At 38.6% G+C, this 27140-nt stretch overlaps 1 protein-coding gene across 24 annotated transcripts in view; it reads left to right on the forward strand.

Annotated features, from left to right (window-relative positions):
* The window catches only part of syd (JNK-interacting protein syd), a 517229-nt gene that overhangs the window by 182489 nt on the left and 307600 nt on the right, over window positions 1-27140 (forward strand). For 23 of the 24 annotated variants that reach the window (XM_070084613.1, XM_070084636.1, XM_070084625.1 and 20 more), the window contains exon 5: window positions 18838-18976. In XM_070084613.1, coding sequence (XP_069940714.1) covers window positions 18838-18976 — 139 coding nt within the window. The remainder of the gene's footprint in view (window positions 1-18837; window positions 18977-27140) is intronic. The other variant, XM_070084614.1, reaches the window with a different exon arrangement.

Consider the following 27140-nt stretch of genomic DNA (forward strand, 5'->3'; position numbering starts at 1 on the left):
CCTAACCTGCCATATAAGTGGGGCCCTACTTGTACTTCATTTTTTCTTTTAAATTATTCATGAAAACAATTTTGATTTTATTATAACTAATTTTCTTTTAGGAATTAATAACAATTGTAAAATTTGAAATAAGTAATATATTGTATTTTATATACTATTTTTAATTTCTTCATGCAATTGTGAAAATTTGAATTTATATATATCTAATTCTATAATAATATTTTCTGTAGATTTTTTAACAACTTTCCTGGAACTCTTGTCTTATGCTGTGTTATTAATTAGTTTGTCTTATTATTGTCTTATGTTATTCATTTTAAGATAATTTATTGCAGAGAGCCATGGTTAAGAATAGTTAAGAATTTACATGGTAAGAGAGACTAATGATTTAGCTTAAGTGATAAATAGAGCTGTGTAATTTGTGGTGATTGTGGTTGCTTGAAGCACTGGGTGTTATATATTGATTACAGTACTCTGCTTCACTTGTTATTAATTTCCTCTAAATTCTACTAGAAACTTGGATTTTCATTATATGGTTTTTACCTTTGGTGTTCTTTTGTAGGTTTCTCTTTGCTTTGTATTACCAAGAGCACTGAGTGATATTAAGGTTAAAACCCAACTTCAAACCTCTCAACTTGCTTGCACCCTTTAGATAACCAAAATCTTTTGCTTATTTTTTTGGTAACTAGTCTTCTTTACCTGCACTTGTTACCCTGTTGCAGCTTTCATACTCTACATACAATATCTTTTATAATTTTCTTTTGTAGTTAGACTTGAGGAGAAAACAAAAGCTCACATTATGGGATAAAACAAGTTTTACAGGGTACAGGCATTTCCAGAATGTTGTAACACATACTGATCCAACAGATATTAAAAAATAGGGGAAGGTGTATCAGTTTTATTCTTTGAGGAGTCGAGAGTAATGCTAGTACAGTAATATTTAGTTATTGTAGAATTAAAATACTGTATACAAGTTTATGCCTCGAAAATACGGTATACATAGTACTGTAATATAGTATATAGATGTATATATTTATATGGTAGTAGGTTGGTAGACAGCAACTGCCCAGGGAGGTACTACCGTCCTGCCAAGTGAGTGTAAAACGAAAGCCTGTAATTGTTTTACATGATGGTAGGATTGCTGGTCTCTTTTGTCTGTCTCATAAATATGCAAGATTACAGGTATGTCTTGCTACTTCTACTTACACTTAGGTCACACTACACATATGTGTACAAGCATATACACACCCCTCTGGGTTTTCTTCTAACTGTGTTTTCTTTCTAATTCTTGTTCTTGTTTATTTCCTCTTATCTCCATGGGGAGGTGGAACAGAATTCTTCCTCTGTAAGCCATGTGTGTCGTAAGAGGCGACTAAAATGCCGGGAGCAAGGGGCTAGTAACCCCTTCTCCTGTATATATTACTAAATTTAAAAGAAGAAACTTTAGTTTTTTCTTTTGGGCCACCCCATCTCGGTGGGATACAGCTCGTACGTTGAAAGAAGAAAGAATGTATATATTTATAAGTATACATTTATATGGTAGTAGGTTGGTAGACAGCAACCACCCAGGGAGGTACTACTGTCCTGCCAAGTGAGTGTAAAATGAAAGCCTGTAATTGTTTTACATGATGGTAGGATTGCTGGAGTCTTTTGTCTGTCTCATAAATATGCAAGATTACAGGTATGTCTTCCTACTTCTACTTATACTTAGGTCACACTACACATACATGTACAAGTTTATTTATACACACTCATCTGAGTTTTCTTTGATTTTATCTTAATAGTTCTTGGTCTTATTACTTTTCCTTTTATATCCATGGGGAAGTGGAATAAGAATCTTTCCTCCGTAAGCCATGCGTGTTGTAAAAGTCAACTAAAATGCCGGGAACAATGGGCTAGTAACCCCTTTTCCTGTAAAGATTACTAAAAAGAATAAGAAGAAGAAAATTGTCAAAGTGGGAAGTCTGAATGTGCGTGGATGTTGTGCAAATGATAAGAAAGATGATTGTGGATGTTATGAATGAGAAGAAGCTGGATGTCCTGGCTTTAAGTGAAACAAAGCTGAAGGGAGTAGGAGAGTTTCAGTGGAGAGGAATAAATGGGATTAGATCAGGGGTTTCAAAAAGAGTTAGAGCTAAAGAAGGAGTAGCAATAATGTTGAAGGATAAGATATGGCAGAAAAAGAGGGACTATAAATGTATTAATTCAAGGATTATGTGGAGTAAAATAAAGGATGGATGTGAAAAGTGGGTTATAGTAAGCGTATATGCACCTGGAGAAGAGAGAAGGGTAGAGGAGAGAGAGAGAGATATTGGGAAATGTTGAGTGAATGCGTGGGGAGTTTTGAACCAAGTGTGAGAGTACTTGTGGTTGGGGATTTCAATGCTAAAGTGGGTAAAAATGTTGTGGAGGGAGTAGTAGGTAAATTTGGGGTGCCAGGGATAAATGTAAATGGGGAGCCTTTAATTGAGGTATGTGTAGAAAGAGATTTGGTAATAAGTAATACATATTTTATGAAAAAGAGGATAAATAAATATACAAGGTATGATGTAGCATGTAATGAAAGTAGTTTGTTAGATTATGTATTGGTTAATAAAAGGTTGATGGGTAAGCTCCAGGATGTACATGTTTATAGAGGGGCAACTGATATATTGGATCATTATTTAGTTGTAGCTACAGTTAGAGTAAGAGGTAGATGGGACAAGAGGAAGATGGCAACAACAAGTAGGAGGGAAGTGAAAATGTATAAACTAAGGGAGGAGGAAGTTTGGGTGAGATATAAGCGACTATTGGCAGAAAGGTGGGCTAGTGCAAAGATGAGTAGTGGGAGGGTTGGATGAGTTTTAAAAATGCAGTATTAGAATGTGGGGCAGAAGTTTGTGGTTATAGGAGGGTGGGTGCACGAGGAAAGAGGAGTGATTGGTGGAATGATGAAGTAAGGGTGCGATAAAAGAGAAAAAGTTAGCTTATGAGAGGTTTTTACAAAGCAGAAGTGTTATAAGAAGAGCAGAGTATATGGACATTAAAAGAAAGGTGAAGAGAGTGGTGAGAGAGTGCAAAAGGAGAGCAGATGATCGAATGGGAGAGGCACTGTCAAGAAATTTTAATGAAAATAAGAAAAAATTTTGGAGTGAGTTAAACAAGTTAAGAAAGCCTAGGGAACGTATGGATTTGTCAGTTAAAAACGGAGTAGGGAAGTTAGTAGATGGGGAGAGGGAGGTATTAGGTAGATGGCGAGAATATTTTGAGTAACTTTTAAATGTTGAGGAAGAAAGGGAGGCGGTAATTTCATGCGCTGGCCAGGGAGGTATACCATCTTTTAGGAGTGAAGAAGAGCAGAATGTAAGTGTGGGGGAGGTATGTGAGGCATTACATAGAATGAAAGGGGGTAAAGCAGCTGGAACTGATGGGATCATGACAGAAATATTAAAAGCAGGGGGGGACATAATGTTGGAGTGGTTGGTACTTTTGTTTAATAAATGTATTTATGAGGGGAAGGTACCTAGGGATTGGCAGAGAGCATGTATAGTCCCTTTATATAAAGGGAAGGGGGACAAAAGAGATTGTAAGAATTATAGAGGAATAAGTTTACTGAGTATACCAGGAAAAGTGTACGGTAGGGTTATAATTGAAAGAATTAGAGGTAAGACAGAATGTAGGATTACAGATGAGCAAGGAGGTTTCAGAGTGGGTTGGGGATGTATAGATCAAGTGTTTACATTGAATCATATATGTGAACAGTATTCAGATAAAGGTAGGGAAGTTTTTATTGCATTTATGGATTTAGAAAAGGCATATGATAGAGTGGATAGGGGAGCAATGTGGCAGATGTTGCAAGTATATGGAATAGGTGGTAAGTTACTAAATGCTGTAAAGAGTTTTTATGAGGATAGTGAGGCTCAGGTTAGGGTGTGTAGGAGAGAGGGAGACTACTTCCTGGTAAAAGTAGGTCTTAGACAGGGATGTGTAATGTCACCATTGTTGCTTAATATATTTATAGATGGTGCTGTAAAAGAAGTAAATGCTAGGGTGTTCGGGATAGGATGGGATTAAATTATAGGGAATCAAATACAAAATGGGAATTGACACAGTTGCTTTTTGCTGATGATACTGTGCTTATGGGAGATTCTAAAGAAAAATTGCAAAGGTTAGTGGCCGAGTTTGGGAGTGTGTGTAAAGGTAGAAAGTTGTAAGTGAACATAGAAAAGAGTAAGGTGATGAGGGTATCAAATGATTTATGTAAAGAAAAATTGAATATCAAATTGGGGAGGAGGAGTATGGAAGAAGTTAATGTTTTCAGATACTTGGGAGTTGACATGTCGGTGGATGGATTTATGAAGGATGAAGTTAATCATAGAATTGATGAAGGAAAAATGGCAAGTGGTGCATTGAGGTATGTGTGGGGACAAAAAACGTTATCTATGGAGGCAAAGAAGGGAATGTATGAAAGTATAGTAGTACCAACATTCTTATATGGGTGTGAAGCTTGGGTTGTAAATGCTGTGGCAAGGAGGCAGTGGAGATGTCCTGTCTAAGGGCAATACGTGGTGTAAATATTATGCAAAAAATCCGGAGTGTGGAAATTAGGAGAAAGTGTAGAGTTAATAAAAGTATTAGTCAGAGGGCTGAAGAGGGGTTGTTGAGGTGGTTTGGTCATTTAGAGAGAATGGATCAAAGTAGAATGACATGGAGAGCATATAAATCTGTAGGGGAAGGAAGGCGGGGTAGGGGTCGTCCTCGAAAAGGTTGGAAGGAAGGGGTAAGGGAGGTTTTGTGGGCGAGGGGCTTGGACTTCCAGCAAGCGTGCCTGAGCGTGTTCGATAGGAGTGAATGGAGACAAATGGTATTTGTGACCTGACGAACTGTTGGAGTGTAAGCAGGGTAATATTTATTGAAGGGATTCAGAGAAACCGGTTATTTTTATATAGCCGGACTTGAGTCCTGGAAATGGGAAGTACAATGCCTGCACTCTAAAGGAGGGGTTCGGGATATTGGCAGTTTGGGGGGATATGTTGTGTATCTTTATACGTATATGCTTCTAAACTGTTGTATTCTGGGCACTTCTGCAAAAACAGTGATTATGTGTGAGTGAGGTGAAAGTGTTGAATGATGATGAAAGTATTTTCTTTTTGGGGATTTTCTTTCTTTCTGGGTCTCCCTGCCTCGGTGGGAGACGGCCGACTTGTTAACCCTTTGACTGTTTCATGCCCCTCTCTGAAACTGTCATTCTATGTCGCTCAATTTTTGAAAAAAAAAAAATATTTTTTCTTATGAAATGATAGAGAATCTTTTCCCGATAGTAATGACACCAAAAGTTCATAATTTGGTCGAAAACTCATGGAATTATGCTCCCGTGAAGTTAGCGGTCTCAGCGACATATGCGTATCGGCGATTTCGCCGACTGAGCCCTATTTTCAGCCAATTCCATTGTTCCAGTTGACCAAACTCATAGCTATTTCTTTAGAACTCCATTTTATCTATCAGCTGAGTACAAGAAACCTCCCATTTACTAATTTGGACTACCCAATATGGTGGTCAGAAATTGGCAATTTGGCCAATTTCACGCAAACTAAAAAAGATGCCAATTTCAAAATAGGGTCCAGAATAAACAAGGTAGACATTCGTGGCACTAAAATAACATATGCTCTGTTCATTAGTCACATCTCTAGGCCTCTCTTATATTATTATTGCTTTCTATATTGAGTTTTTATTCATACAAAAAAATACAAAATTTACTGTTATGCAGACTACTGCATTATTGTAAAAATGGTATAAATAATATCAGTGCACTAGTGAAAGAATATAAGACTCCCCAGTTGACGTGTATTGGACGTGTGGTGTGATTTATTTACTCCTGAGCATTGGTAAAAAGCGAACATTTCCGCTACTTTGAGCTCAGTTTCAAGGTCGTTTTCATTGTCAAAGTAATGAAAATCATCTCTATTTCTGTAATATGTTTTCCATTTTATCACCTAAGACCATGAAAACGCGAATACAACGATAAATACTATACGAAAATACACCTCAAAGTCGGCGTTTTATTCCAAAAAAACGATCAGTTTTTTTTCTCATTACGCAATGTGTGCTGCAGGATTTTTTTTATGTGGTGCACACTGACCACACAGACCCATTCTCTAACATGTGGGCCTACCAGCTTTCTCCCGCTTGATTTGAAGCCGCTAGAATTATTGAGTATATATACGTCAGAAACATTGGCTCTTATGACGTATTTATACGTCGAAAACAGTCAAAGGGTTAAAAAAAAAAAGTATTTTTTTTTTTAACAGTGACCATCTCCCACCATGGCAGGGTGATACGAAAATGAAGAAATGTAAAGTATTTCTTCTTTTTACATTTAGTAATTTATACAGGAAAAGGTGTAATGACAGTAGTTTGATGTACTATGTATTGGTAGATAAAAGACTGTTGAATAGACTTCAAGATGTGCATGTTTATAGAGAGACCACAGATACATCAAATCATTTTTTAGTTGTAGCTACAGTTAGAGTAAAAGGTAGATGGAATGCAAGGAAAAATGGCATCAGCAAGTAAGAGAAAGATGAAGGTTTATAAATGAAGGGAGGAGACAGTTGGGTAAGATATAGTCAACTATTGGAAGATGACCTAGTGAGAGTACAGGCAATGAGGTTGAAAAGATATGGGATAGATTTAAGAATGTAGCATTAGTGTGTTCAGCAGAAGCATGTGGTTACGGGAAAGTGGGTGCAGGAGGAAAGAGAAGCCATTGTGGAGTGATGACGTGAAGAGAGTAGTAAGAGAGAAGAGGTTAGCATATGAGAGGGTTTTACAAACTAGAAGTGATGCAAGGAGGGGAGAAAAAGAGAAGTTAAGAGAGCAGTGAAGGAATGTAAAAAGAGATCAAATGAGAGAGTGGGTGAGCTGCTATTAACAAATATTGCCAAGAATAAGAAAAAAATTTGGAGTGAGATTAATAAGTTGAAAAAGCTAGGCAAAGAATGGATATGATAACTTAAAAATAGGAGAGGAGAGTTATTAGGTGGAGAGTTGGAATATTGGGAAGATTTATTTATTTTTTTTTATTTACACATCGGCCGGTTCCCACCAAGGCAGGGGGGGGCCCGAAAAGGAAAAACTTTAATCATCATTCACTCTATCACTGTCTTACCAGAGGGTTGCTTTACACTACAGTTTATAAAACTGCAACATTAACACCCCTCCTTCAGAGTGCAGACACTGTACTTCTCATCTCCAGGACTCAAGTCCGGCCTGCTGGTTTCCCTGAATCTCTTCATAAATATTACTTTGCTCACACTCTGACAGCACGTCAAGTATTAAAAACCATTTGTCTCCATTCACTCCTATCAAATACATTCACACACACTTGCTGGAAGTCCAAGCCCTTCGCACACAAAACCCCCTTTACCCCCTCCCTCCAACCTTTCCTAGCCTTAACCCCCTACCCCGCCTTCCCTCCACTTCAGATTTATACACTCTCAGTCATTCTGTTTCATTCCATTCTCTTTACAGGTCCAAACCACCTCAACAACCCTTTCTCAGCCCTATGGACAACAGTTTTGGTAATCCCACACCTCCTCCTAACTTCCAAACTACGAATTCTCTGCATTATATTCACACCACAAATTGCCCTCAGACATGACATCTCCACCGCCTCCTGCCTTCTCCTCACTGCAACATTCATCACCCATGCTTCACACCCATATAAGAGCATTGGTAAAACTATACCCTCATACAGTCCCCTCTTTGCTTCCAAGGACAAAGTTCTTTGTCTCCATAGACTCCTAAGTGCTCACACTTTTTCCCTCATCAATTCTGTGATTCACCTCGTCTTTCATAGACCCATCTGCTGACACTTCCACTCCCAAATATCTGAATACATTCACCTCCATACTCTCTCCCTCCAATCTGATATCCAATATTTCGAGACAGTGAATGTTATCCATGGAAGCAAATAGGGGAATATATGGGAGTATGATGGCACAAACACTTTTATGTGGGTGTGAAGCATGGGTGGTGAATGTTGTGACAAGGAGAAGGCTGGAGGCAGTGGAGATGTCATGTCTGAGGGAAATGTGTGGTGTGAATATATTGCAAAGAATCTGCATCTTGGAGATTAGAAGGTGTGGGGTTTCTAAAAGTACCATATTTTGCAGCTTATAAAATGTGGCTGATAACCCTTGTTTTAGTTTCAATGGCTCGGCATCAGACGTAACTGGGAGAGCTACAGCCCACCCCACACGCCAAACTTATAGCTCCTGTCACTGACCTTCAGTTTATAGGATGCAGGGTGGTTTATCGAGACAATTTATGGAAAAGCAAAATGCATCTAATCTGCGAAATACAGTATTATCCTGAGGTCAGAGGAGGGGTCGTCGAGGTGGTCCGGACATTTCAATTCAATTCAATTCAATTCAATTCAATTCAAAGTTTATTCTCTATAAGGATTACAATGCTGAGTTTACAGAATTTGGTTATTGTGTGGTTTACATGTAGTAAAATAATAATTACAGAGTGTACCACTAGAACACCTAGCATGGCTAGGCATTTCAGGCAGACTTAAATTAAATCTTAAGTTTAAAATATTACAAAATTATGAGGTAAGTTGGTATCATGGCTAAGTGACTAAATACTAGTTTGAGAGTTTAACAATGTGAATACTTTTGTTTTGGCACTATACATAGTTTCAGTATTGGAGTATCACAGGCCAACTTATGACTAGTTAAGATTCATTATTTTGAGATTGAGATTGATATTTCTGTTTATGGTCAAATGGGTGAGTGAGTGTAAGTGTTAACCACCAGGTGGTATTCGTGTAATTAGTTGACAGGGTGTATCAGAGAGATAAGATGTTTTCTGATGGTAGTTTTGATGGTGATGAATGTGTCTGCAGTTTTAGAATTTTCAGGTAGGGTGTTCCAGATTTTAGGGCCTTTGACATACATTGAATTTTTGTAAAGGTTTAGTCGGACACGGGGAATGTCATAGAGATGTTTGTGTCTGGTGTTGTGCCTGTGGGTTCTGTTGCAACTATCAAGAAAGCGTTTTAGGTCAAGGTTAATATTGGAATTTAAGGTCCTGTAGATGTAGATTGCACAGTAGTAAGTGTGGATGTATTGAACAGGGAGTAAGTTTAGATCTATGAAGAGTGGAGGGGTGTGTTGCCAGGGATGGGATTTAGTGATTATTCTTACTGCGGCTTTTTGTTGGGTTATTATTGGCTTTAGGTGTGTTGCTGCAGTTGAAGAGGATGGAACAAAATAGAATGACTTGGAGGGCATATAAATCTGTAGTGGAAAGAAGGTGGGGTAGGGGTCAGCCTAGGAAAGGTTGAAGGGAGGGGGTATAGGCAGTTTTGTGTGTGAGGGGGCTTGGACTTCCAACAAGCCTGTGTGTTGTATAAGAGCAAGTGGAGATAAATGGTTTTTATGACTCGATGTGCAGTTGGAGTGTGAGCAAAGTAACATTTATGAAGGGATTCAAGGAAGCTGGTTAACTGAAGTTGGGAAGTACAGTCCATGCACTCTGAAGGAGGGGTGTTGATATGGTGCAGTTTTTGAACTGTAATATAGGCATTCCTCTGGCAAGACAGTGATGGAGTTAATATTGATTAAAGTGTTTCTTCTTTTTTGGGTCACCCTGCCTTGATGGGAAATGGCTGATGTGTTAATAAAAAAAGGGGGGTACTAGCCCCCTTGCTCTTGGCATTTTAGTTGCCTCTTACAACATGCATGGCTTACAGAGGAAGGATTCTCCACTTCCCCATGGAAAGCTGTAATATGTATCCTCTAATAATGCACTAGATTTGTTGTAGGTTTTCATTTTACATGCAGTCACTTGAAAATCCTTAATAAATGTCTTGATCAATGCTCACAAGTCTTTTACCTACAGTGAATAAGTAAATTTCATCTTTTGTTTCATTAAGCCTTCAATAGCATCTACTATCATCTTCCCCTCTCAGTGACTGGACTTAGCTCTGTTTATTACTATAGTCCTCATGAGCAATTCTTTATTATTTATTTTTCTTTTGCTTTCTAAAGAATTGTTTAGTCAAACACTAGATCAGTTTCCCTTCTTGTACTGTCCTTATTTATGATTGAGAGAGAAAAATGTTAGCTACCAATGATTGGCATCAGTGCAGATGAAGTGCACTGTGCGTTATGATACTTGAAACTGGATCTTGTTCCAGTTTTCTGTTTTATCTCTGCACAATTTTTTTTTTCACTACCTCTGATTCCTGTTGGTTCAGGAATGCCTTGTTCACATTGTATCACTGGCATGAGGTATTTCTGTTTTAAACAAACCTGGCATTAAGGATGTTTTGTTTAAATCAAATTTTCTTTCCACTTGTTCACTTATTTTTTATTTATTAAACTGTTGCTGGGTCAAAAATGACTTTCATCACACACGTTGTAATTTCACAGAAAAATACTCATTTTATTCCTACTATACATACACATGACGTGTGTGTGTGTGTGTATATATGTTCGTTCGTTTGATCGTTCATTCATTCACACAATGAGAAATATATTTTATTAAACATGAAAACACTCGCTTAATTCTGTTTATTTTAAATGAACACATTGGCTGCTTCCCACCAAGACAGGGTGGCCTGAAAAAGAAGAACTTTCATCATCATCATTCACTCCATCACTGTCTTGCCAGAGGCTTGCTTACACTGCAGTTTAAAATTGCAACATTAACATCCCTCCTTCAGAGTGCAGGCACTGTACTTCCCATTTCCAGGACTCAAGTCCAGCCTACTGGTTTCCCTGAGTCCCTTCATAAATGTTACCTTGCTCGCACTTCAACAGCATGTCAAGTCCTCAAAACCACTTGGCTCCATTTGCTCCTGTTTAACACACTCATGCATGTTTGCTGGAAGTCCAAGCCCCTCGCACACAAAACCTTCTTTACCCCCTCCCCCCAACTTTTCCTAGGCCAACCCCAACCCCACTTTTCCTCCACTGCAGATTTATACACTCTTGAAGTCATTCTATTTTGTTCCATCCTCTCTACATGCCAAAACCACCTCAATAACCCCTCTTCAGCCCTTTGAATAATAGTTTTGGTAATCCTGCACCTCATAATCTATTATATTCATTTTCACACAACACATTGCCCTCAGATGTGACATCTCCACTGCCTCCAGCCTTCTCCTTGTTGCAACATTCACCACTTGTGCTTCACACCCATGTAAGAGCCTTGGTATAACAATACTCTCATATATTCCCCTCTTTGCTTCCATGGATAAAGTTCTTTGTCTCCACAAACTCCTCAGTGCACCACTCACCTTTTCATCCTTGTCAATTCTATGATTTACCTTATCTTTCATAGACCCATCTGCTGATATTTCCTTTCCCAGATATCTGAAAACATTCACCTCCTACATACGCTCTCCCTCCAGTCATATATCCAATCTTTCGTTACCTAGTTTTTTGTTATCCTTATCACCTTACTCTTTCCTATGTTCACTTTTAATTTCCTTTTACATACCCTACCAAACCTCTGCAACTTCTCTGCAGAATCTCCCAAAAGCAGTGTCATCAGCATAGAGCATCTGTGAAAACTCCCACTTTGTGCTAGATTCTTTTTCTTTTAACCCCAGACCTCTTGCCAACACCTAAGCAGTCACTTCTCTTAAAACTCCATCTATAAATATATTGAACAACCATAGTGACATCACACATCCCTGTCTAAGGCCTACTTTTTTCTGGAAAATAGTCTGCCTCTCTCCTGCATACTCTAACCAGAGCCTCATTAATCTTGTAAAAGCTCTTCACTGCTTTCAATAACCTATCTCCCATTCCATACATTTTCAGCGTCTACCACATCTACTCTATCTACCCTGTCATACACCTTTTCCAGATCCATAAATACCACAGAAACCTCTGTATCCTAATCTAAATACTGTTTACTTATATGTTTTACTGTAAACACTTGGTCTACACACCCCTACCCTTCCTAAAGCCTCCTTGTTCATCTGCTATCCTCCTCTTCATCTTACTTTTAATTCTTTCAATAATAGCTTTACCATACACTTTACCAGGTATACTCAACAGACTTACTTCCCCTATAATTTTTACACACATGTCCCCTTTGTCTTTATACAAAGGAACTATGCATTGTCTCTGCCAATCCCTAGGTACCTTACCCTCTTTCATACATTTAAATAAAAACACTTACCACTCCAAAACTATATCCCCACCTGCTTTTAACATTTCTATATTTACCCCATCAATCCCAGCTGCCTTACCACCTTTAATTCTACTCACTGAGTCACGAACTTCCCCCACACTCACAATTGGCTCTTCCTCACTCCTACAAGATGTTATTCCTCCTTGCCCTATAGACAAAATCACAGCTTCCCTATCTTCATCAGCATTTAACAATTTCTTAAAATATTTCCTCCATCTTCCCAATACACCTCTAACTCTCCATTTAACCCTTTCAGGGTTTCTGACGTACTAGTACGACTTCCGCACCAGGGTTTTTGACATACTAGTACACGTAAATTCTAGTGCCGTCAAATTAGTGAGAGAAAGCTGGTAGGCCTACATATGAAAGAATGGGTCTATGTGGTCAATGTGCGCAGATAAAAAAAAAATCCTGTAGCACACAGTGCGTAATGAGAAAAGAAAAACTTTGAACCTGTTTTTGGATTAAAACAGCGACTTTGCACTGTATTTTCGTATGGTATTTATTGTTGTATTCTAGTTTTCCTTGTCTCATTTTATAGAATGGAAGACATATTACAGAAATTGAGATGATTTTGACTGGTTTTACAATGACAAGTACCTTGAAATTGAGCTCAAAGTAGCAGAAATGTTCATTTTTTACCAAAGTTCAAAAGTAAACAAATCATGCTATGCGTCCAATACATGTCAACCGGTGAATCTAATATTCTTTCACAAGTGCGCCGATATTATTTATACCATTTCTACACTAATGCAGTAGTCTGCATAACAGTATATCTTCTATTTTTTTGTGAGAATAATAATTCAAAGTGGACAGCAAAAGAACGTAAGAGGGGCATGGGGACGTAACTAATGAACAGAGGAAATGTTATTTTAGTGCCAGGAATGTCTTTCTTGTTTATTCTGGACCCTATTTGGAAATTGGCATCTTTTGAAATTTGTGTGAAATTGGCAAAATTCTGACCACTGTATTGGATAGTTGAAATTGGTAAGTGGGTGGTTTCTTGTGCTCATTCGATAGAAAAAATGCAGTTCTGGCGGAATAGTTATGATTTTTGTCGACTAGTACACTGGAATTGGCCGAAAATAGGGCTCAAAGTGGGCAAAATCGCCGATGTGTAAACATTGTTGAGACCGCTAACTTTGTGAGAGCATAATTCCGTAAGTTTTCCATCAGATTTCATACTTTTTTTTTTTTTAAATTTGGGCAACCCTGAGAACAAGTCTGGGAGAGGGCCTGGGGACCCTGAAAGGGTTTTATAACTCTCCTCTCCTATTTTTAGCTATCAGTTCCATTCATTCCCTAGGCTTTCTCAACTTATTAATCTCACTCCAAAACTTTTTCATATTTTCAACAAAACTTGGTAACATCTCACCCACTCTCTCATTTGCTCTCTTTTTACATTGCTTCACCACTCTCTTAAACTCTCTTTTTCTTTCCATATGCTCTTCCCTCCTTGCAACACTTCTGCTTTGTGAAAACCTCTCATATGCTAACTTTTTTTCTCTTACTACTCTCTTTACATCATTCCACCAATCACTCTTCTTCCCTCCCTCACCCATTTTCTTGTAACCATAAACTTCTGCTGAACACTTTAACACCACATTTTTAACCCTTTCAGGGTCCAAGGCCAAAATCTGAAGTCACGCACCAGTGTCCAAGAAATTTTGAAAAAAAAAAAAAATTATTTTTTCTTACAGAATTAAAGAGCATATTTTTGTGAAGGTAATAAAACAAACAAAATTAGAATCTGATCATTACTTACCGAGATACAGTGCCAAGAAGTTTACAGAAAATGATGTGGTGGCGGCAACATCGACGAATTCCACATATGCTACGCGTATTATATTATTTTGTTGTTTTAGTTGTTTTTTCTTTTCTTTTCCAATTTTTTTCTATTCCTACTAACATTTGGGGCCTGAGAGACCAATACTGTATATAATTGATATATATATATACTCTCTGTATTGAACACAATAACCGCACTAAAGTTATTATCATATTATTGTTTACCACTGTTGTTTATTACAATAAACATGCACAAATATTGTATAATACTAATGTTCTATCATATATTTACATATTTACAATCACTGGACATGGTTTTAGAACTGCTGGAGCTTGTGGAACTCCTTGAAACAAGGCACCATGCACAGAGGCACCTTACATTCCTCACACATAAACCGAGTGTCTTTGCGTCTTTGTTGCCGTCGTTTTGTTTGTGCACAGACAATGCATCTCTTCTGAGCAAATTTCTTTTGAGTTGAAGGAAGCTGTATTATGAAATGATCACCTTCTCTCCTCAAACGCTTGGGTATATTGTGATGAATTCGAGGACCATGTTGTATTGCAGGTGTTGTTACCTGGTACTTCATTATGAGTTGTCTGACAACAGACAAACAAAATTCACCATACGGTGGTCTGTTACCAGTCTTTATTTGGTACATATTATATGCATTCAGCATTGAAATGTCCATGAGATGGAAGAAAAGTTTCATGTATCACTTGTAACTCTTACGAACACAGTCAACAAAACCAATCTGCATGTCACACTTGTCAACCAAGCGCATGTTTTGTGTATAATCAATCACTGACACTGGTTTTCGAATACGTTCATTAGTCACTCGATCAACTTTGCCACTGTCTTGCATTTCATTACGGTGAATGGTTGTCAACAATGTGACATCTCGTTTGTCATGCCACCGTAATGCCATGATGTCATTGGCAGTAAACACCTGCACGTCATCACCACAAACACCTGCGTTGAGCCTGGGCATATGTTTATGATTAGAACGCACTGTGCCACACACATCTGTCTTGTTCACTCGCATGAAATCACTGAGTAATGGGCTTGTGTACCAGTTATCGGTATATAATGTATGGCCCTTACCAAGATAAGGTGCCATCATGTTTCTCACTACGTCACCTGAGATACCCAATAACATCTTGGTATCTTTCAATGTTTTACTACCCGTGTATACAACAATATCCAACACCAGGCCACTGTCACAATCACAGAGTACAAACAATTTTATACCAAAGCGGTTCCTCTTGCTCGGTATATACTGCTTGAATGACAGTCTACCTTTGAACAAAATCAAAGACTCGTCAATTACAAGATTATTGAATGGATAAAAGTATATCCTGAACTTTTGTTTGAGATACATGAAAACATTTCTAATCTTGTATAACCTGTCACTTCTGTCAGGCCTGGTTTTGTCAGAGAAGTGCAACATACGTAACAGTAAGATAAACCTGTTCACTGGTATTATTTCACTGAAGGATGGGGTACAAATTAGCTGATCTGTGGACCAGTATGCTTTTATATTATGCTTATAGACGTGAGGCATAAGCATTATTGTTGCAAAAAGCAAATACATTTCTGCAACAGTCGTCTCTTTCCACCTGTGTAGTCTTGACTGTGGTGATAAGATCGTATTTGCCATGGTGTACTGAAAATACTTATTACTTTCCCTGGCAATAATTTCCATCAATGGCTGGTCAAAGAATAATTCAAAGAATTCCAGTTCATTGGCCGTGGTTCCAAGGGGACAGGTAGGTAGAATTCCACTTTGAGAGTCATCAGAGTGGTGAGGGCTGGGAACAAAATTGGGATTTTGCTGCCAATCCCAGATACGGTTTGCTGGTGGATACTGGACATCATAGGCTGGTTGTATGGGTGGTTGTGGTTGTGGCGGGCTGGTGGGGACGCTCCGCTTTGTCCTTGAACTGACGAGTCAGCAGCGTGGGTCCCCGCGTGGCACAGTGAGTCACGCATGGCGGTGCCACTAACACCATCCACTGATGCCTGTGGCCCATCCATGCCAAGTGTAGCCACATCATCCTCACTATCACTACCTAAAACGGGTGTAGGGCCACGGGATGTACTCCGGGATGTACTCCGTCCCCTGGGTACAGCATAGGGTACACTAACCGAGCGCATGCGGCAGCGAACATACCGACGCTTCACTGGTGAATATGTTTCCTCACTATCACTACTCGAATGATCGTCGAGCGCAATAAAATCACAATCCACGTCAGAATCATCGTCATTACTGAAGTCAGAGATCTGGCCACGGGAAAATATTAGTTTTCTCTTACATTTAGGAACACCCGACCGTGAGTCACGAGTGCCCACACCAGAGGTAGAAGGTCGAGGATCGTCGGGGTTTTCTGCACTATTATCGATATCCTGGTCATTATTTTCGGTCACTAACTTATCAAAGCCGTAGAATTCGTCTTCATTTCCACTTCCATCAGTGTCAGAACTATCAGACAGGAAGAGGAGAGTCCCAATTTTCCGGGGAGTGAGAGATGACTTGCGACGAGGCATGGTGAACAAGGGTGAATGAGCCGGCGTTCCCACAATGCTATGCAGGCGCCTAGATTTTTTGTTTATGGCGCACACCCACGGCGCAGACCCATTCTCTCACATGTAGGCCTATGAGCGCTTTCGCGCTAAATTTGACGGCGCTAGAATTTTGGCGTAGATCTATGGTTTGGACACTCACCGAAAAGCCGTAGATCTACGGGACGGACCCTGAAAGGGTTAAACTTGTCCCATACATCTACCCCATTGCCTATACTCTCACTAGCCTATCTATCCTCCAATAGTTGTTTATATCTTACCCTAACTGCCTCCTCCTTTAGTTTGTAAACCTTCACTTCTCTCTTACTTGCTGCTTCCATTTTCCTTGTATCCCATCTACCTTATACTCTCACTGTAGCTACAACTAAAAAGTGATATGATATATCTGCGGCTCCTCTATAAACATGTACATCCTGAAGTCTACCCAACAGTCTTTTATCTGCCAATATGTAGTCAAACTACTGCCCAATATCATATCTTGTCTACTTAATTATCCTCCTTTTCTTAAAATATGCATTACCTATAACCAAACCTCTTTCTATACAAAGTTCAATCTAAGGGCTCCCCATTATCATTTACACCTGGCACCCCAAACTTACCTACCACACCCTCTGTAAACATTTCTCCTACTTCAGCATTTAGGTCCCATACCACAATTACTCTATCACAGAGTTCAAAAGTTCCTACACACTAACTTAACATCTCTCAAAATGTCTCTCTCTCTCTCCTCTACACTCTTCTCCAGGTGCATACACACTTATTATGACCCACATTTCACATTCGACTTGTATTTGAATCCACATAGTCCCTGGATTTATACATTTATATTCCCTCTTCTCTTTCCATAACTGATCCTTCAACATAATTGCTATCCCTTCCTTAGCTCTAACTCTGTCAGATACACCTGACTTAATCCCATTTATTTTTCTTCACTGAAACTCTCATACTCCCTTCAGCTTTGTTATGCTTAGAGCTAGGACATCCAACTTCTTGTCATTCATAACATTAGCAATCATTTCTTTCTGATCATCTGCACTACTTCCATGCACATTCAGACATCCTAGTTTCATAAAGTTTTTCTTTATCTTGTTTTTAGTAGTTTATACAGGAGAAGGGGTTACTAGCCCATTGCTCCCAGCATTTTAGCTGCCGCCTACAACACGCATGGCTGACGGAGGAGAGATTCTTTTCCACTTCTCCATGGAGAATAAGGGAACACTCATTTTATCCCTCCCATACACGTGTGTGTGCACTTGCATTTGAAAAAACTCATTTTTCTCCCCACACAGAAACTCTCACTTTATCCCCCACATGTATGTGTTCATGCATGCACACATTTTCTTAACACTGACCATTTCCCACCAGTCATTTTTGTTAATTTTCTTAAGTCTGTCAAACATAAATACTATTACGAATTAATGGTGACAGTAATTTATGTTGTGTAGTACAAGTGTATCCTCCTCCTCCTCCTACTACCATCTAGCTCAATTATTTATATATATATATATATATATATATATATATATATATATATATATATATATATATATATATATATATATATATATATATATATATATATATATATATATACACACACATACATACATACATACATACATACACAGTGGACCCCCGCATAACGATATTATTTCAATCCAGAAGTTTGTTTGGGTGCCGTTATAGACCGAATTTGTTCCTATAAGAGATATTGTGAATCAGATTAGTCCATTTCAGACCCCCAAAAATACACCTACAAAAGCACTTACAAAAATACACTTACATAACTGGTCGAGTTGGGAGCTGATTGTTATGCAGGGGTCCACTGTATATATATATATACAGTGGACCCCCGGTTAACGATATTTTTTCACTCCAGAAGTATGTTCAGGTGCCAGTACTGACCGAATTTGTTCCCATAAGAAATATTGTGAAGTAGATTAGTCCATTTCAGACCCCCAAACATACACGTACAAACGCACTTACATAAATTCACTTACATAATTGGTCACATTCGGAGGTAATCGTTATGCGGGGGTCCACTGTATATATAATATATATATATATATATATATATAAAGGCTATTACTTTTGTATGATTGCACCTTGTTGTATTGCACACTGGTTGTGTAGTTAAAAGAATGTGCATGGGTGTTGTGTTTTCTCAAGAACCTAGGGTATATATATTTTTGGTGTGCTTGCATTGCACCCTTGGGTATCATTATGGCATGCTGTTGCAACCCTTCTAATGATTCCCTCTTGTCCGTGACTGGCAGTATACCTTTCAGATCATCGGGTCCACTTTCCTTTGGCTTCAACTCACTAGACCCCAATAAATCTATAACTTCACCAGTGGACATGAGTGGGTCTGCAAATGGCATTGTACAGATCACGTCCCTCAAAAATGAATTGCAGGTAAGGCTATAATTTTATTTTATTTCACAAGATTTAACTTTGTTTTTTATGGCTAAATAAGACTAGGACAAATTTTGGAAATTGTTGTTAGCATGCGAATGATAAGAAAGAGATGGTTGTGGATGTTATGAATGAAAAGGAGCTGGATGTCCTGGCTCTAAGTGAAACAAAGCTGAAGGGGATAGGAGAGTTTTGGTGGGAAGAAATAAATGGGATTAGATCAGGGGTTTCTAATAGAGTTAGAGCTAAGGAAGAAGTAGCAATAATGTTCAAGAATAAGTTATGGCAGGAAAAGAAGGAATATAATTATATAAATTCAAGGATATGTGGAGTAAAATAAGGGTTGGATGTGAAAAGTGGGCCATAGTAAATGTTTATACACATGGAGAAGAGAGAAGTGTAGAGGTGAGAAAGAGATTTTGGGAAATGTTAAGTGAGCGCATGGGGAGTTTTGAACCAAGTGAGAGTACTTGTGGTTGGGGATCTCAGTGCTAAAGTGAGTAAAAATGTTGTAGAGGGAGTTGTAGGTAAATTTGGGATGCCAGGGGTAAATGAAAATGGGGAGCCTTTTATTGAACTATGTGTTGAAAAAGTTTTGGTAATAAGTAATACATATTTTATGAAAAAGAGGATAAATAAATTAAGAAGATATAATATAACTTGTATTGAAAGTACAGGTCCGCCATCACAAATCCAGCATCATTGTGATCTGTAGTGTGCCAGATTACTGAGTTTGCCGGATTACAGAGTGGTTAGGTTAGAATACACTTAATAAAATTTACCAACTTGACTTACACAAGAAAGTTCAAATCGGCAAAAATCAAATATTTCCGCTACTTTGAGCTCAATTACAAGGTACTTTTTGTTGTGAAACTTATCAAAATCATATCTGTTTCTGTAATATATCTTCCATTCTATCAAATGAGACCAAAAAAAACGAGAATACAACCATAAAAACCATGCGAAAATATACCGCAAAGAGGCAGCTAATGGCTGAGAGGTGAACTCCTTTATTTATTGTCCGTTTTTTTTATTTTTGGTGTACATTAAGAAGCATCTTTCCATCATACAGTGCCCAGGTTTTAATAAGGTAGCCCAACAAACAACCGAGACAAAAAAAATGTTTTCCAAAAATCATATATGGCAAGCCCAAGCCAGGCACTACAAATATGTCACTTTTTCTAACTCTTTTGGGTTATCCTAGGTTCTTTATACATACATTGCTATGTATGATAATCTATGTAACTATTTGTGTATACAGTGGACCCCCGGTTATCGGCCGTAATCCGTTCCTGAAGATCGGCCGATAACCGAATTAATATTTCCCATAAGAATTAATGGAAATAAAATTAATTCGTTCCGAACAAAAATATTCACAAAATTAATTTTTTTTACAATTATGTATTGCATACCTTTATTGAAGGCTAATGCTGGCTTCTGGAAGATAGGGAGGAGGAAAGAGGGAGGAGTTAGTGTTTGGAAGGGGAATCCCCCTCCATGAAGACTTTAGGTAGTAATGCCTTCTCTGGGGTTACTTTCCTTCTCTGTCTTTTAATGCCACTAGGACCAGCTTGAGAGTCACTGGACCCCGTCTCACAAAATAACTGTCCAGAGTGCTCTGTTTCTGGCGTCTCTTTAAGATTTCCCTGAAGTGGGACAGGGTTTTGTCACTAAACATGTTGCAGATATGGCTTGTTTCAGCTTTGTCAGGGTGGTGTTTCTCTACAAAAGTTTGCACCCTGGTCCACATTGCCTCACCATACCTTACAACAGTGTGTATGCCACTATGCTTCTTAAATCTATCAAACCATCCTTTGCTGGCCCTAAATTCACAAACTGCAGCACTTGTTCCAGGCATTTTCTTTGCAAGATCCTCATGCTACTGCTTTGCCTTCTCACAAATGATCGACTCCACTACACTGTTTCCCACTAATTCTTTTTCCTTAATCCACAATAATAATAACTTTTCCATCTCTTCCATTATTGGTGTCCTTTGTTTAGTTAGAAAAGCTACTCCTTTTGCAACATTAGCATCCTTGATTTGTTCTTTGTGTATCTCTCTCTCTGTATATCTCTCTCTCTGTATATACCTCTCTCTGTATATGCCTCTCTCTGTATATATATATATATATATATATATATATATATATATATATTTTTTTTTTTTTTTTTTTTTTTTTTTCAACAAGTCGGCCGTCTCCCACCGAGGCAGGGTGACCCAAAAAAAGAAAAGAAAGAAAATCCCCAAAAAGAAAATACTTTCATCATCATTCAACACTTTCACCACACTCACACATTATCACTGCTTTTGCAGAGGTGCTCAGAATACAACAGTTTAGAAGCATATATGTATAGAGATACACAACATATCCCTCCAAACTGCCAATATCCCAAACCCCTCCTTTAAAGTGCAGGCATTGTACTTCCCATTTCCAGGACTCAAGTCCGACTATATGAAAATAACCGGTTTCCCTGAATCCCTTCACTAAATATTACCCTGCTCACACTCCAACAGATCGTCAGGTCCCAAGTATCATTCGTCTCCATTCACTCCTATCTAACACGCTCACGCACGCTTGCTGGAAGTCCAAGCCCCTCACCCACAAAACCTCCTTTACCCCCTCTTTCCAACCCTTTCGAGGACGACCCCTACCCCTCTTTCCTTCCCCTATAGATTTATATGCTTTCCATGTCATTCTACTTTGATCCATTCTCTCTAAATGACCAAACCACCTCAACAACCCCTCTTCTGCCCTCTGACTAATGCTTTTATTAACTCCACACCTTCTCCTAATTTCCACACTCCGAATTTTCTGCCCAAAAGGAAAAACGAAAGTTTCTCCTTTTACATTTAGTAATATATACAGGAGAAGGGGTTACTAGCTCCTTGCTCCCGGCATTTTAGTCGCCTCTTACAACACGCATGGCTTACGGAGGAAGAATTCTGTTCCACTTCCCCATGGAGGTAAGAGGAAATAAACAAGAACAAGAACTAGAAAGAAAATAGAAGAAAACCCAAAGGGGTGTGTATATATATGCTTGTACATGTATGTGTAGTGTGACCTAAGTGTAAGTAGAAGTAGCAAGACATACCTGAAATCTTGCATGTGTATGAGACAGATAAAAAAAAGACACCAGCAATCTTACCATCGTGTAAAACAATTACAGGCTTTAGTTTTACACTCAATTGGTAGGGCGATAGCACCTCCCAGGGCGGTTGCTGTCTACCAACCTACTACCTAGTAACATGTTTTTATGTTATATATATTGTTTATTATGTCACATTAGATAGGCAAATAAGCCGTAGTGTTGATATTTGCCTAATAATGAAGCATATTCCCCTGCATCACGAGACTGAGCTCATGGCAACCGACAGTGGCTTCAAAGCCACCTTATTTTGAATGGACAATGTACCGAGATGGTGCTTTGCACAACGAGAAGCATTTCTTTTATTCGTTGGAACCATGGCTAGGGCTAGAAGTAAGCAGGGTATAACAATAAATGGAGAAAAAGAAATTGGAATGACTTATGCAGCAAGTATCGCCACCAAACAGTACAGGTCTGCCATCACAAATCCGGCAATCAGTTATTCGGTTCCTTCAGTTATTCGGCACTAATTTTGGCTAGCATAATTTAAAATTTCCATGGTCGCCACACCAACCTGCTGGTACTGTTTGGTGGCGCTACTTGCTGCATAAGTCATTCCAATTTCTTTTTCTCCATTTATTGTTTTAACCTGCTTACTTTTAGCCCTAGCCATGGTTCCAATGAATAAAAGAAATGCTTCTCATTATGTAAAGCACCTACACAGTACATTATCCATTAAAGTTAAGGTGGCTTTGAAGCCACTGTCGGTTGCCATGAGCTCAGTCTCATGAAGCAGGAGAATATGCTTTATTATTACACTAATTTCAACACTACAGCTTATTTGCCTATCACAATTGATCTAATATGACATAAGAAACAATATAAATAACATAAAACATGTTAAATACTCCAGAATGAATAATATATGGCATAACACCGAGCAGTTCGACAGAGGTATGAAGAGGATATGGTATACAAATACCATTCTCCTATCCCTGTCTTGGAGCTTATATTAGAGAAAACAGAGTATAGCACAGGGCTAACTGTGATATACACTTGTACTGCGCCATAAACCTGGGGGCTTATATTAGAGAAAACGGAGTATAGCACAGGGCTAACTGTGATATACACTTGTACTGCGCCATAAACCTGGGGGCTTATATTAGAGAAAACGGAGTATAACACAGGGCTAACTGTGATATACACTTGTACTGCGCCATAAACCTGAAACAAAAGTTATTTTCTCTATATAGATTATCACACACAGCAGCATGTGTGTAGAGAATCTAGGATAACCCAAAAAAAGTCAACGTGGCTTATTTTTAGTACCTGGCTTGGGTTAGCCATATATGATTTTTGGTAAATATTCGATTCCCAGCCAGGGTAGAAACATTAGGCGTGTTTCTTTATACCTGTTGTCTGTGTTTACCCATCAGTAAATGGGTACCTGGGTGTTAGCTGACTAGTGTGGGTGTTATCCTGGGACACTGACTTAATTTTCTTGAAATACAGGTCTCCCTCAACATTTGCATTTTCAACTTTCGCGGGCTTCCCACATTCGCGAATTCCTAACCGCCAAATTCCCAGCCTCCAAATTCCTAGCCGCCAAATCATATTTAAGTTTCCCGCCACCTGCGAGTCCCTACAACCCTCCCTCCGACCCCCGCAACTGGCAGCCAGCCCTCCCACCACTCAGTGTGGCGAGTGTTTTGTTTGTTCATTATTTGCTATTAAACTACAGTATAAATAATGTAAACACATTCATGACTGCATATTGGAATGGCTGTTTGGACAGGTATTGGACGGTGACATCATGTGTTTACTCTTGAACACAGCTAAGAATCAAACATTTCTCCTACTGCTGATAATAACAATAGTAATAATAATAATAATAAATGCGATAGAATTGAAGAAGGAAATTGTACAAAAATACGAGGGAGTGGTTGACACATGGTCAGTGTGGCTTTGTTTATGCTGGAGTGAACATTAGTCTCCCTGCTCTTCCAAACATTTCACAATAATTCATTGTGTTTGGTGCTTGTAGATTGAGTGTGACTGGAGTGGTTGAGGAAGCAGTTGAGGCAGTGGGTGAGGCAGTGGTTGAGGCAGTGGTTGAGGCAGTGGGCGAGGCAGTGGGTGAGGCAGTGGGTGAAACAGCAGTTGAGGCAGTGGTTGAGGCAGTGGGTGAGGCAGTGGTTGAGGCAGTGGTATTTAATAACATACATGTTAATAATAATAATAATAATAATAATAAATGTTAATAATATGTATTATTATTATTTATAACATGTTTTTAAATACCACTGCCTCAACTGCTGCCTCTACCATTGCCTCAACCACTGCCTCACCCACTGCCTCACCCACTGCCTCACCCACTGCCTCACCCACTGCCTCACCCACTGCCTCAACTGCTTCCTCAACCACTCCAGTAACACTCAATCTACAAGCACCAAACAAAATGAATTATTGTGAAATGTTTGGAAGAGCAGGGAGACTAATGTTCACTCCAGCATAAACAAAGCCACACTGACCATGTGTCAACCACTCCCTCGTATTATTGTACAATTTCCTTCTTCAATTCTATTGCATTTATTATTATTATTATTATTATTATTATTATTATTATTATTATTATTATTATTATTATTATTATTATTATTATTATTACTGTTGTTATTATTAACAGTAGCAGAAATGTTTGATTCTTTGCAGTGTTCAATAGTAAACACATGATGTCACCGTCCAATACCTGTCCAAATAGCCATTCCAATATGCAGTCATGAATGTGTTTACATTATTTATACTGTAGTTTAATAGCAAATAATGAACAAACAAAACACTCGCCACACTGAGTGGTGGGAGGGCTGGCTGCCAGTTGTGGGGGGTCAGAGGGAGGGTTGTAGGGACTCGCAGTGGTTGAGGAAGTGGTGGAGGCATTGGTGGAGGCATTGGTGGAGGCAGTGGTATTTAATAACATACATGTTATTAAACCAATTTACAACGTTTTCATGTATTTTATGATTGTTCATGGTTCAACAAGTTAAGGAAGCAGTATTGTATTATATTTCCCTACAATATTTTGGGGCACCAAACATTCGCGATTTTTCAATATTCGCGAGGCTCTTCATCCCCTAACCCTCGCGAATGTTGAGGGAGACCTGTACTCTACATAACAAGCACTCTCTATACAGTAGTATGTCACTGATGTCAGCTAGGCCTGTATACTTTGTACATGTACGTGTAGTAAATAAAGATATTATTATTATTATCATTATTATTATTATTATCATTATTAATATTATTAGTATTTTCTCAGTTGTTTGTTGGGTTATCTTATTCAAACTTGGGCAATGTATGACGGAAAGATACTTCTTCACGTACACCAAAAATGAAAGAAATCAGACCATAAATAGCGGAGTTAACTTCTCAGCCAATAGCGGCCACTTAACGGCATATTTTTGTATGGTTGTTATGGTTATATTCTCATTTTTTTGGTCTCATTTGATAGAATGAAAGATATATTACAGAAATAGATATGATTTTGATTGCTTTCATGACGAAAAGTACCTTGAAATTGCGCTCACAGTAGTGGAAATGTTCTATTCTTTAGGGAAACTCAAGAGTAAACAAATGACATCCTCGTCCAATACCTGTCCGCCTGCCAGTCTAAATTCCAGTACGGAGTCAAGAATGGCTTGACATTATTTATACATTTATTACAATAATGCAGCAGTCTGCATAACAGTAAATCTTCTATTTTTTTGTGAATAAAAATTCCAAATGAAAAGCAAGAGTAATTAATATAAGAGGGGCCTGTAGCCGTGACTAATGAACAGAGAAAATGTTATTTTAGTGCCAGGAATGTCTGCATTGTTTATTCTGGATCCTATTTTGAAATTGGCATCTGTTGAAATTTGTGTGAAATTGGCCAAATTGCCAATTTCTGACCACTTTATTGGGTAGTTGAAATAAGTGAATGGGCGGTTTCTTGTACTCAGTCGACAGACTAGAAGTAAGTAAATAAGTAAGTTTATTCAGGTATACACAAATACAGTTACATAGATTATCATACATAGCAGTGTATATATAGAGAACCTAGGATAACCCAGAAAAGTCAGACAAAGTGACTTATTTCCAGTACCTGGCTTGGGCTTGCCATATATGATTTTTGGTAAATATTTTTTTTTCTCAGTTGTTTGTTGAGCTATCTCATTGAAACTTGGGCTATGTATGATGGAAAGCCGCCTCTTTCCAGTATATTTTCGTATGGTTTTTATGGTTGTATTCTCCTTTTTTTGGACTCATTTGATAGAATAGAAGATATATTACAGAAATAGACATGATTTTGATTGCTTTCATGACGAAAAGTACCTTGAAATTGAGCTCAAAGTAGCGGAAATTTTCGATTTTTGCCGATGTTCGATGAACTGTGTAAGTCAAGTTGGTTAATAACAAAAAAAAAAAGGCACAATACCGTGACTGGAACGATACACAAATAACCCGCACATAAAAGAGAGAAGCTTGCGACGACGTTTTGGTCCGACTTGGACCATTTACAAAGTCACACTAACCAGAAGTGGAGCAGGACGGCTATATATAGGCAGGAAGAGGTGGTGGTAGTAGTAGTAGTAGTACAAGAATGGTATATAATACCGACAAGATGAAATTAAGACACATGCGCAAAACCCGGGCATCCCCATCGTAGACGTTTCGCCATCCAGCCAGCCACTGGATGGCGAAACGTCCACAACAAAGACAACCAGATGCCGCACATGTGTCTTAACGTCTATGTCTACAATGGGGATGCCCGGGTGTTGCGCATGTGTCTTAATTTCATCTTGTCGGTATTATATACCATTCTTGTACTAATACTACTACTACCACCACCTCTTCCTGCCTATACAGTGGACCCTCGCATACCGTTGGCATCACATAACGTTAAATCCGCATACCGATACATTTTATCGCTAAAACTTTGCCTCGCATACCGCTAAAAAACTCGCTCAACGCTATTCGTCCGAGACGCGTCTAATGTGCGGCCTGAGCCAGCCTCACATGTTCCGCCGGTGGCATTGTT

The sequence above is a fragment of the Cherax quadricarinatus genome, chromosome 13, assembly GCF_038502225.1.
Source record: "Cherax quadricarinatus isolate ZL_2023a chromosome 13, ASM3850222v1, whole genome shotgun sequence".
NCBI lineage: Eukaryota > Metazoa > Arthropoda > Malacostraca > Decapoda > Parastacidae > Cherax > Cherax quadricarinatus.